Raw genomic sequence first — 13,373 nt, 5'->3', positions numbered from 1 at the left:
GCCTGTTTACAAAAACTTGATTAACTTCCCTAAAGTTTCTTCCTACGGAGAATCTTATGTTACCCAGTATCTCTATATGGAGACAATAAAGCTGTCTGCGAAGAACTGCTATACGTAGCTGTCAACCCCTTTCAGCCATCTTGTGTTAGCTAAAAAAGCCCCAGGCAGCAATCTTGACAACTTTAGTCATGGGCCACTACAATATCAGCCATGGCAACTTTCCTTTCATAATGCTTTTTAGCAACTCATATAAGCTGCTTTTTGGCACTTTGCTGGTTTTATATTGTTCCCATTCAGCAGGATCTGTGCTGTTTTTTGCATATTTGTGAGTTCTTTTAGTTTTATGCTGTCACTATTAATGGATGTTTTATTTCTGTGAAGTACAGCTTTCCTACTCAGGGGAATAAACTGGTTTTGTATTGCATTAAACATTTCTTTAAATATTCTCTACTGTTCTTCAGTTGTTTTATCCATAAGTATAAGTTTATGTCACTCATTGTCTTAAAGTCAGCCTTACTAAATCTAGAACATTAATAACTGATTCATGTTTTTCACTTTCAAATGTGAAATTGAACTTGATTATGTTATAATCACTACTCAATAAATGCTCACACACAATTAGGTGGCTAATTAAATTTGGTTCATCACTCATTATTAAATTGAAAATTGCTTTCCTCTTGTTGCATATTGTTCTCAGAAACTCTCCTGGACACTCTCCAAAAATTAATTACCTGTCTGAAAGGTACTTGTCTGCCCCTCCCAATCTATGTTAAAGTTTAAATCCTCCATTAATATTACTCTGGCCTTGCTACACATTTCCCTAATTTATGCATTTATACAATCTAGCACTTCAGTACTGCTACTAGGGCATTTGTACATACAACCTGTTATAATTTTATATCCTTTGCTGTTCCTCAGTTCCACCCATACGGTCTCCACTGAATGCTTTCCTCTCATTACCTCCTGTCTCATCATTGAAATAATTTTATTTCTAAGGCTACTCCACCTCTTCTGCCATTTTTCCTGCCCATATTACTTGAAATATTTAGTTCCCAATTGTGAACATCCTGCAGCTATGTCCCTGTAATGGCTACTATATTATAATTTCCCATGTGAATTTATGTCTGCAGCTCATTTGCTTTATTCCTTACACTTCATGAGGTCATATATAGAGCTCTTATTTGTGCCATACACTGCAACTGTCACTCAGTGTTGATGCTCTATCCATCTGTTTATTATTTCTCTTTCACATGAATCTTTACATTTCATATACTTTTGCTGTTCCCTGTGGCACCTGAAGTAGGATTACTCTCTGTCCTTTTATTTGATTTTGAAATTGTATTGACTTCTCCTGAACCCTTCCCCTCCACCCATCATTTACTAGTCTAAAGTCCATGTGACAACTCTATTTAGCCTTGCCACTAGGACATGCGTCCTGGATTTGCTTGGGAGGAGTCTGTCCCAATGGTACATTTCCTTCCTGAGTCAATACTGAATCCAATGTCCCACAAAATACAACCCTGTTTTTCGATACTTACTCCTTTAGTTATGTGTTGGCTTCTCTAATTTTCTAGATGTTGGTGTGTTCACCGATCCAGGAGGTTTGATAGCAAACGTTTTGTCCCCTTACTAGGTGACACCCTCAGTGCTGTGGAGCCTCCTGTGAAGCACTGTTGTCCTGCGCCAGTTCATTATATGGTCTGGTTTTTGCTGCTTCCAGTAGGTGCTGGTTCCAGCTGTGCATTGTAATGGTCGGTATATCAGATCTAATTCAATGTTTGTTGATGGAGTCTGCGGGTGAATGCCAAGCCTTCAAGAATTCCCTGGCTGTCCTCTGTTTGGCTTGTCGAATGATAGTAGCGTTGTCCCAGTTGAAAGTATGGTTTTTCTTGTCTGTGTGTATTGAAACCAAAAACATCTGGTCGTGTTGTTTACTTGCTAGGTGGTGTTTGTGGATGCGGGTTGCTAGTTGTCTGCTCGTTTGTCCCACATAGTGTTTTGTGCAGTCTCTGCATTGTATCTTGTAAACCACATTCATCCTGTCCATGGTATCTATTGGATCTTTATCTCTGGTCAGTTGCTGTCTTAGTGTGGCCGACAGTTTGTGCGCTGTCATAATTCCTAGTGGTCTGAATAGTCTGGCTGTCAGTTTTGAGGTGTTTTTATACATGGTGTGGTGGTTACTTTTTTTCGGGTTTTGGTGTGTTTTTGGAAAACAACAACAAACTCGCATTCCTGGATGTGATGGCGGAAAGAAAAGAGAATGGTGACTTCATCACAAAAGTATACAGGAAATCCACACATATTGACCAGGTCTTAAACTATCACAGTAACCACCCCAACTCACACAAGAGGAGCTGCATTAGGACCCGGTTCAACCACTACACGTTGCAGTACACCTGATCTGCAGAAGGAAAAAGGAGAACACTGTTACAAGTTCTTTACCAAGAATGGATATCCCCGCAGCTTCATCCACTGATGCCTAGCCAACAGATATCACAACCAGGGCACAAAGGTCTGAACAATAAAGGCAAATATGTTAAATGCCGCCTTAACCACCCTGACTACCTTTGGTGCAAATTTTATTGATGATCATGCACAATTAGATTATTAATTAAATTTGGCTCATTACTCATTACAAAACCGAATAATCCCTGTTGCATTGAAGACATATTACTATCAGAAGATGTCCCAGAGACATTCCAGGAATTCAGTACCTTTTTGACAGGTCTTGTTTGCCTCTCTCAATCTACGTTAAGTTTAAAATCCCCCATTAATAATACTCTACCTTTGCTTCACTCTTGTCTAACTTTTGCATTTATACATTCCAGCACTTTAGAACTGCTACCAGGGTATCTGTACACAACACCTATTAAGATGTAGTCTAAAGACACACACAGTCCCAAGTGTTGGAAGAGGAGGCTACACAAGTACCCCCACACCCAAAGATAGAAGAGATCAGTACACCAGTCCAAAAGATAATGCTGAAGCATTTTCAGAAATCTTCAGCTAAAAATGCTGAGTGGATGATTCATCTCAGCCTCTCCGGTGGTCCCCAACATTACAGATACCAGTCTTCAACAATTTGATTCACTTCATGTGATATCAAAAAATGGTTGGAGGCAGTGTAAATTGCAAAAGCTAAGGTCTTGACAGCATTCTGGCAATGGTACTGAAGACTTATGCTCCATAACTTGCTGCTTCCCTAACCAAGCTATTCCAGTACAGCTACAACACGCTCATCTACCTGACAATGTGGAACATTGCTCAGGTATGTCCTGTACATAAAAAAGCAGGACAAATCCAAGAACACAATTTTTCTCCAATGCTACAATAGGGGATCAAATGAATAAGTATTATGTCTGATGGAATTTTTCAAAAGAATATAGAAAAGATTTGAAAAACACCTCAAGGCAATTAAATGCTACCTTTGGACGTTTATTGCACTCAAGCAACTTTAGGAAGATGGCAGTTGTCTATCATGTCTGAAAGGACATGTTGCTATCACAAGTGGAAGACTTTAATGTAACCACACATTCTCTGGGCTGTTTTTGACTTTTCAGTTTAATCCAGAATTAACTTCTGTTTCTCGAGAAAACACGAGAGATGTGCTATTCTGGTCTTACCTGGTGACTAACACTCGCAACTTCAGGTTCTTTGTGTTCTTGTGGGAACTGCGGGAGTTTCATTGCAAGAACAAAATTACTCTGCTGGGAGTTAAACATGCACCAAATTTTATTCCTTATGAATTTATTCGCAGTCTAATTGCCTAATTCATGGTTGTGACACAATGTAACCAATGGATTTCTCCCTATATATAGGCTCTACGGGTCATATTAGAAATAACCTGGTAGCTGGCTCTTTGAGCAAGAACAATGGCTCTGTTTCTGATTTTCCTGTTACTAGCTGCTGCACCGACGCGGGGAACCCAGGGAACACTATGTAAACGTCGAGCAAAGCACAGTTTACCCGCTCTTTCAGAGGATGGAGATATCATTCTGGGTGGGATATTTACTGTGCATCTAGAAGCGATTCAGAACCCTCCTTCATTCACCATCACCCCGCCTGAATCAGAATGCCGAAAGTAAGTTTAGTTTTGTCGTGAACAAGTCTCGTTGCATATTCTGTACAAATGGCAAGACCATCACCAATCCGATCTATGACTTTCTGGATTCAGTGGCTTATTATCATCCAGTGAGACAATAGAATGATGTTTGGCCTACAGTCCCGTTAGTTTCAGATGATTTGATTCAGAAATTGACTTTCTCAGAACGACTATCCTTCATTTAGTAAATATCCACTCACTTTGTGCGGCAGCGCTTGGGATATTGGAACTTGTTGAGCAATGACTTTGTAGGATGTTAGATCCTTTGAAATACGTTGAAAACAAGCACTGGTGTCTGCAAAGCTACTATTAATTCGTTGAATATTTATTTTGACAGTTTTGTCACTTTCTCAACAGATTATGTTTTTAAAGCATGTGTTTCTCCGCTTTGACCTGTCTATGGAAAAGTTGCTAGATATTTTTCTAATCATTTAAAGTAATCTTGGCTCAGTTACACTGTATATAGACCCCGAGGAAATAATTTTGCACTTGATTTATACAGTTTCTCGTTTGTCTTTTTGACGTATTGTATACAACTGGTGTTTATTTTCTACATAGATAAAGATGCGCTACGTGGTGATTGCACATATTATAATCAAATCTTATCATTGGAATCTTATATTCTTGTTTAATCTGGTGGCAAGACTTCAACATTAAATAGTATTAACAAAAGATAGTCAAAAATAATTATAACTTAACAAGTGTAACCGGTGACATTTTTATTACAGCACTTTTTCGGGTACCTGTGTTTTATCCAACGTTACATATATCACCCAATCCACTAGAATTTCAGTTCTCCCTTGAATGGTGTTTCAGATATTATCTATCATTTCAGAGAGAATTTTTGTTACAAAAAGATTAGAAAGGTCGGCTATTTGGTTTTTTTTGCTAGAATGCTTTTCTGACAAGAATGAAAATATTCTGTATTGATAATGTTCTGCAATGCCTGCTTTAATGTTCACACCTTTTCTGTATTGTCCAGTTTTCACTTATCAAGCTTTCGCTTGGTGCTGACCATGATATTTGCTATTGAAGAAATAAATCGGAATAAAAACTTGCTTCCGAATACCACTTTGGGATATAAAATCTACGATGATTGCTCATCCTCCGCGGTTGCGTCCAAGGCTGCGCTCGCTCTGGTCACCAGTGAAGAAGAACGAATGGACTTCACTGAATGTGAAACTTCGAACGTAGCAGCCATTGTTGGCTGTGATATCTCCACGTCTTCAATCGTGGTTGCAAGGACAATCGGTCCTTTTGGAATTCCCATGGTAACGCGTCGTATATCTGACTGCCTTTTTATTAGGCTGCATATTTTTATTCAGTTTGCAACAGTCAAACAAACAACGAAGCAAAATCGTCGTTAGAGAACATGTATATGCTGGGTCATTTAACGTCCTCCTTGAATTGCTATGGTCACCAAGTGTATAGCGATTGGAGAAAAACAATTTCTCTCTTGCCGCACTGGGCAGGGCTGGGGACCGTGATGCATTTGAAGTTGTATATCTGGACTTGCAAAAGTCGTTTGATAAAGTGACACATAATTGAGAAATTTGAATATCGTGGGCTTAAGAGGACAAGAAAGTACCGAAAAGATTGAAAGCAGTCTTAGTGATTGTGTGTCAGACTGACTGCAAATGTGAAGTGTCATCCCTCAGCGATCAGTGTTAGGGTCACTGATAACACTGTGTGGAGTTGGAGGAGCACAGCAGGCCAGGCAGCATCAGAGGAGCAGGAAAGTTGACTTTTCGGGTCGAGAGCCTTCTTCAGAAATGGGGGAGGGAGAAGGGAGCTCAGAAATAAATAGAGGAGGGTTGGGGCTGGCGAAGGTAGGTGGGATGGTGATAGGTGAGTGCAGCTAGGCAGTGGTGGGGATTGGTCAGTGAGGTGGGAGGGGCGGATAGGTGGGAGAGAAGACGGACAAGTTGTGTCAGGTCAAGGAGCGGGGGTGAGAGGGAACGTTGGTCATGGGATGAGGCCGGGAGTGGGGAGATTTTGAAACTGGTAAAGTCCACATTGAGACCAGTTCTTACTATCTCTGAGTGTTAGGGTCACTGTCATGTTTAGAACACGGTTTCAATGTTTGCAAGGGAAACGAAGCTCAGGTGTTTGAGTGCGCGCATGTCATTCAGCTTCAGAATGAGGTCCACGGACTTGTGAAATGAGAAGTTCCAGGAAGAACGACATTGAGTACAGAGTAGGGTGAAGTGTAAAGCCGTGGAATTCGGTAGGAAGAATGAAGAAAATCTAAACTTGTAAATCTAAAAGCATTTCAATGTGGCGGGACAGGTTGAGATGGCTGCTATATAAGGTAGCTTACAAGGATTGGCTACGCTAAATTGTCCGTGGTGTCCAGGAATGTGCGGGTTAGTTGGATTAGCCATGGTAAGTGCGATGTTACAGAGATAGGGTGGGGTGGTGAGCCTGGTTTGGATCCTCTTCGAAGAGTCGGTGCTGACTCTTGGGCCCAATGAGCTCTATCTGCCCTTTAGGAATTCCATAGTTTAGTGCTCTACTCTAGGCTCTACACATTAGAGGAAGGATACCGGCGTTGCTTTCCTGGTCTGATATCGAGGGCGAATTACAATTACTAAGAAAGACGAGGTACATAGGGATTATTCTCCGTAGAGCAGAGTACATGAGAGATTGGATTCTAATGACTCAAAATTTATGCCAAGTGATCAAGAAGAAAGTGATATAAACTAGGCTAAAAAACAGAAAGCGGGGAGTCATGGTTAAGTGGTTGCTGTTCAAACTGGTGAAGTGTTTACAGCATCGTCCTTTGTGGTTGGTATTCTCATCACTGCTGTTTGTAATCTACAAATAAAAAAACTTCACTTGGTCATCAGAAGATAATTTCGAAGTTTGCAGAATGCGTGCACGTATCCAAATCTTCGACGGAGCTGGAAAGTTCAGACGCTGTTTTAAAACTGACGGGGAATGGTTCATTATAGGAGGAATCTAACACTAATATTGTGAAAAAAAGCAAGGGCGTTAAGCTAAGTGTTAATTGAAAGTGTTAGAGAAGGGTACTTTCAGTTAGAAATTATTTTACTTAACGAAGAAAAATTGTGGGCAGAATTAAAAGGTGTACAGACAAGGGATAAGGACAGGAACAGCTAGGCCACGCAATCAGCATTGATAAATGTAGATACAAACAACGACTGATGGATGGGAAATGAGTAAACCAACACTGGGAAATCTGGTGAGCATAACTGATCAGACTCAGAATGTTGTGCATGAGTAGGGTACAAAACAGCTGAGAACTGCGGGTTTTTGCAGAGTTTAGCCTTATACTGTTAAGCCTGACTGTCCTTGCGATCGCTCAAATAGACGATTATAACTTGCACCTGAGCTTCCTGGTGGTTTGTCAAGTTAAACAACAACATTTACAAAATGATGATTAGGTCCCAGCTAGAGGATTCTGTTCAATTCTGAGCCTTACAGTTTAAGGATATTGAGGGCAGTTTGGAGGGGACGCCAGGGAATGTCGCTTTAATAATGTGGCTAGAATAGAGACTGTGGGACTATTCTTAGAGAAGAAAAGATGATCAAGAGGATGTATAGAGAGTAAATGGGATAAACCTTCCAGTGAGAGGGGGTTGGACACCCAAAAGTGGTTCACCAGAGGACGCGAAACATGTAAAGAATTGCTTTTTTTTCTTACAGAAAGCTGTAGTGAATTAGGATGGAGTCTGAGAAACAGGTTAAGTAGCAGTTTCAAAAATCAATTGAATACATATTTGAAACGGGAGCGGGCCTAATTCCACAACTCAAAGAGTCACAGGGGATGGATTGGCTGAACAACCTGCTTGAGGGCTGTATCATCCTGTGCTGTCATTGGCAATTTCGCCGAATGTAGTCGCAGTGACGAGCAGTGAAAAATTATCATTCTTAGATAAGGATTGTTTCATAAATTCCTATTGTATGAACATCTTAATACTACAAATTAGTGGCAATTTGCACTGTGCCGGGAAGCTTGCAATAACAGATTATCTATACGTACATAATTAAATCAAGGCTCAATGAACACATTCCCAGTATACAGCATTAAAACCTATTCATTTTTGGTGTCATTTACTTTGCACAGGTTAGCTACTACTCTACATGCTCCTGTCTCAGCGATAAGCAAGAATACCCCACGTTTTTTAGAACAATACCAAACGATAACTATCAATCCAAACTTCTCGCTGAGTTGGTGAAAACATTCGGCTGGACATGGATTGGCACAATTAGAAGTAACATCGATTACGGTAATTTTGGAATGCAAGAATTCGTCGAACAGCTCCGTAAAGCCGGGGTTTGCATCGCGTACTCTGAGTCATTTTACAGGACCGATCCCCCGGAGAAAATCAGCAAAATAGTGCAGGTGATCAAACAGGCCACCACCAAAGTCGTGGTAGCTTTTGTTGATACTGGAGATATGCGAATTTTACTTCAGGAAATTTCGCGTCAAAACGTAACAGGCATACAGTGGATTGGGAGTGAAGGATGGATTACGGAACGATTACTCCCGCCTGAAGAAAGCGCAAAATTTCTGGTTGGGACAATCGGCGTAGCGACCCCAAGGACGGAGATACCCAGACTCAGAGATTTTCTCCTTAAAGTGCATCCCTCTAAGTTTGGTGGGAGCACTTTGGTGAAGAAGTTTTGGGAGAACGTATTCGCGTGCAATTTGACAAAGCAGAGCAAAGTTGCATTTCGAATGCGGCAGTGCACAAGAATGGAACAGTTGGATGGGTTAGAAAATGCCTTCCTTCCAGCGATAATGGACGGTAGTTGCTACCATGTGTACAAAGCAGTCTATGCTGTCGCTCATGCACTTGACGATATGCTGTCCTGTGAAGAAGGCAATGGCCCATTTATGAATAATACATGCGCTCACATTTCAAACTTTGAACCCTGGCAGGTAGGAAAACGCGCGCAATTCATTTTAATTCGATCCTTTTGAGTTAAAAGGACAGAGATACTACGCTGTAAATCTGAAGGGATGATTATTTCCAGTGTGAGTAAATAAACAGTCAAAAGGCAAACTTTATGGATTCATTTCATGGCGCTGAGCTACCATTCGTGACCTATAAAAATACGAATTAAATTGAATTTATACATTGTCTATGTTTATAGTCAAGAGACTTGAAAATGGGAGCGATGGTAACGGCAATAACACTGGACTATTTATCCAGAGGCCTAACTAAGCTTTAGGGACATGGGCTTGAATCAATTCATAAACCTGGAATTAAAAGGTAATCTAATGATAAGTGTGAAAACATTAATGAAAACTGAAATTGCTCAGCAGATCTGGCAACATCTGTGGAGAGAAAGTAGAGCTAATGAATTGGGTCCACCGAACCTTCTTCAGAACCGTTCTCTGCTGAGTTTTTGCAGCAATTTCTGTTTTTGATTCTGATTTCCAGCACCCGCAGTTCTTTGGGGTTTTTTGTTTAGTATGAAAATATTGTAGTTGCGGTTAAAAATGCATCTGGTTGACTCATTTCTGTTAGAGAAGGAAATCTGCCATCCTTAGCTGGTCTGACCTATCAGTGACTCCAGACCAAAAGACCGACTGTTAACTGAGTTCGCAAACCAAGGCCCATTAGGGCTGGGTGACAAATCTGAACTTGCCAGTGATGCCAAATTTCCATGCAGGAACAAATAAAACTTACACGCCTTGTATTATTCCTCTGTAGTTACTCCATTACCTCTACAGAGTAAATTTCACAACTCGAACTGGAGAAATCGTGCATTTTGATAGAAATGGTGATCCGATCCCTACGTACGAAGTGATAAACTTGCAAAACAATTTGGACGGTGCACTTGAAATTGTAAACATTGGTTATTATGATGGTTCAGCACCTTTAGGACATCGGCTTCTCTTGAATATCGGCGAGATCGTGTGGAGCAATATTGGAAATAAGGTATGATCCTTATAGCTTTTCTCGGGGAAGAAGTGGGTTTAGGGATTTCAAAATGAAGGACAATTGCCAGTGTGATTTTATTAACGCTTTGACTCTGTGGGCTTCTCTGGCATAACCGGAATTTAGTGCCCATCTCATATGGCGTCGTTAAACAAAAATGGACAGTTTTCTGGGCGTATTCAGAGGGCAGTCGTCTGTTTTCAAATTGTTTCTTTCTTCCTACCGTTATTTTTGTCGAACTTAAAAGCAGTCTTATTTTATCCGCATGATTCAAACATACAACATCCAATTAATTGTTCAAGTCCATTTTTAGTTCTCTTCTAATTCAGCCTTCTGAAAATTTCTCGACGAGTTCCTCAAATTTTTTCTCCTTTTGCATTGTAAGCGCCTCGAGATGGTTTATCACTCTGAGGCTCTATATAAATGTAAATTGTTGTTGCTAATCCTTGCGCCCGGAAAATCGAGAATCTGACAGCATTTCTCAGTGAATTGGCGATCTCCGCAGTGGACCTGACTGAATTCATCGCGGAAATAAAAAGCAGGCTTTCCATAAATACTCCACATTTGTGGTGAGAGAAAGGAGATAAGATTTTGCACATACGGCGCAAAATGATGCCGAATCCTGCTGATTCCAAGCAAGCAAGATTGTTTAAACAACCTTTAAAGCACATTCTTGTTCCTTGAGCATTTTCTCCCAGTATTGGGACAACCGACTAAGTGAACATTAGGGATCGCTGAGACGTGATAACTTACTACTATTTCACTTTCTAGAACATGTATGTTGGTCAATTAATGAAACAGTAGCGTACAAAATTGACCGTCATTCAGAAAAAGAAAGTTTGATCAAAGATCATGGTCCTACCGGAACATAGGACAGCTCTCTCATTAGAGAGATGGTGATTTAAACAGAGGCGAGGGGAGAGGTTGAGAAGGAGTGGCCTGTAAGGCTACCTAAGCTGGAAGCGGAAATTGAACCGACACTAGTGATATTACTTGCCAAATGAGCTAGCCGATCCCCTGTTAGATCAACACCCCGGCACCTGTGAAGAACAATGATGCGCAGTCTTCTATGTAATCTAATAGAATGAAAGAATGACCATGCGTTTATGTAATATCCTGCAAAATTTTTGTTACTGAGGTGCGTTTGAAATATGGGTCTGAATTTTACTGAGTCAGTGAGGATGACGGTGGAGGTTTAGGGGCAGATAAACTGTCCGGAACACCCCGTTTCTGAACTATTGGGCGAAAGAAGGTAAGGCGGGAAGAGACTTGTCCATTATATCTACCAACATGAAACTGATGGGCCGAACAGTCGTTTTCTGTCGGGTGTGCTCCACGGAACGGCTATGCCAAAGTATTTATCTATATAATGCCACAGCACCAATCAGCTGCGAATACTTTCTCAGTTGTCATGAATTATAACATTTAATATGTATGAACGGAATCCATACCATTTCCTTTGTTTTAGATTCCACATGCTCTTTGCTCATTGCCTTGTCCTCCTGGAACAAGAAAGGTCAGCAGGAAAGGTCAGCCAATATGTTGTTTCGACTGCGCAGAGTGCGCCGATGGTGAGATTAGCAACGCCACGGGTATGTACAAACATAGTGCTGAATACGATATTATCTTGTGGCTTTAATCAAAATTGTATTTTAAAAAAAACTTTCTTTCTTTCAGATGCCGCTGATTGTATCAAGTGTCCTTTGGAATACTGGTCTAATCAGCAAAAAGATCAATGTGTTCCCAAAAAGATTGAATTTCTTTCCTTCCAAGAGGTTCTGGGCTACGTCTTAGTGGCACTTGCTATAGTGGGAGTGTGCCTTGCACAGGGTACAGCTGCTGTATTTTTCCGGTATCGGGAAACTCCTATCGTTCGAGCGAACAATTCGGAGTTGAGCTTCCTCCTTCTCTTCGCGCTAACGCTTTGCTTCCTGTGCTCACTTACCTTCATTGGGAAACCGACCGAATGGTCCTGCATGTTTCGGCGGACTGCGTTTGGAATTGTATTTGTTCTCTGTATTTCCTGTATTTTGGGGAAAACCGTTCTTGTTGTGATCGCTTTTAAAGCAACTCTTCCCAACAGCAACTTGATGAACTGGTTTGGCCCGATGCAGCAACGGTTAGGAGTGTTCGGCCTCACATTTCTTCAAGGTTTAATTTGCACTATCTGGCTCATTGTATCACCTCCATATCCAGTGAAAAACATGACCTATTACAGAGACATCATAATTTTGGAATGTGATGTGGGCTCTTTAAAAGCCTTTTATTTTGTGTCCAGCTATATTGGTTTTCTGTCTACTGTTTGCTTCCTGCTAGCTTTTCTTTCCCGGAAACTTCCAGATAATTTCAACGATGCGAAGTATATAACTTTCAGTATGCTGATCTTCTGTGCTGTTTGGATCACTTTTATTCCGGCTTATGTCAGCTCTCCAGGAAAGTACACGGTGGCTGTAGAGGTGTTTGCTATTTGGGCGTCAAGCTTTGGTTTGCTTGTCTGTATTTTTGCTCCGAAATGTTATATTATCTTACTGAAACCGGAGAATAACACAAAGAAAAACGTGATAGGCAAAGGGCCTTCACGGTAACTCTGAAGTTGTTATCGTTCATTCAGCGTAGACGTTATTACTGCTTATTAAATCTATCTTTACAAAACCGTCTTTGTCAATTTGACGGATTGATTATGCATAAGTGCAAATAGGACCGCATCTACACAGATGGAGGTATCATCCTGTTGCAACCCGGTATAGGTATATGAAAGTGAAATCAGTCCCAGCGACCTAGGAGTACATCTAAGTACACCAATTACAATTAATTCTTTTTTATATATATAAACATTGGTTATTATGTTGGTTCAACACCTTTAGGAGGTCGGCTTCTCTTGAATATCGGCGAGATCCTGTGGAACAATATTGGAAATAAGGTATGATCCTTATAACTTTTCCCGGGGAAGAAGTGATTGATTTCACTTTCATCCCATGGAGAGAGCAGTTTACGGCTTGTTCAGCTGGTTTCTATGTTGTGATTTTTAAAATTAAATTTAATGTAAATCTGCTAAATTTGTCCAATAGCGGTACAGAATCTGAGTACTAACAAAACAGAGACATATTTGTGAGAGATAGTAGGAACTGCCGATGCTGGAGAATCTGAGACAACACTGCTCCTCTGAGATAGTAGGAACTGCAGATGCTGGAGAATCTGAGATAACAAGGTTTAGAGCTGGATGAACACAGCAGGCCAAGCAGCATCAGAGGAACAGGAAGGCTGACGTTTTGGGCCTAGACCCTTCTTCAGAAACCATTTCTACAACTTGTTATCTCACTGCTCCTCTGATGCTGCTTGGCCTGCTGTGTTCA

At 40.8% G+C, this 13,373-nt stretch overlaps 1 protein-coding gene across 1 annotated transcript; it reads left to right on the top strand.

Moving 5' to 3' along the window:
- Nucleotides 1-3,962: 3,962 nt before the first annotated feature.
- Nucleotides 3,963-12,605, top strand: LOC109923981 (extracellular calcium-sensing receptor-like). Its single transcript, XM_020524000.2, has 6 exons — nt 3,963-4,084; nt 5,088-5,376; nt 8,196-9,014; nt 9,793-10,020; nt 11,489-11,612; nt 11,698-12,605. The coding sequence occupies exons 2-6, from the start codon at nt 5,122-5,124 to the stop codon at nt 12,603-12,605; spliced, it is 2,334 nt and encodes a 777-aa protein (XP_020379589.2). The 5' UTR covers nt 3,963-4,084; nt 5,088-5,121.
- The last annotated feature ends 768 nt before the right edge of the window (nt 12,606-13,373 follow it).

Source organism: Rhincodon typus, chromosome 13 (genome assembly GCF_021869965.1).
Source record: "Rhincodon typus isolate 14 chromosome 13, sRhiTyp1.1, whole genome shotgun sequence".
Classification (NCBI taxonomy): domain Eukaryota; kingdom Metazoa; phylum Chordata; class Chondrichthyes; order Orectolobiformes; family Rhincodontidae; genus Rhincodon; species Rhincodon typus.
Note: the sequence above shows the minus strand (reverse complement) of the source record. Positions and strands in the feature narration are given on the sequence as shown.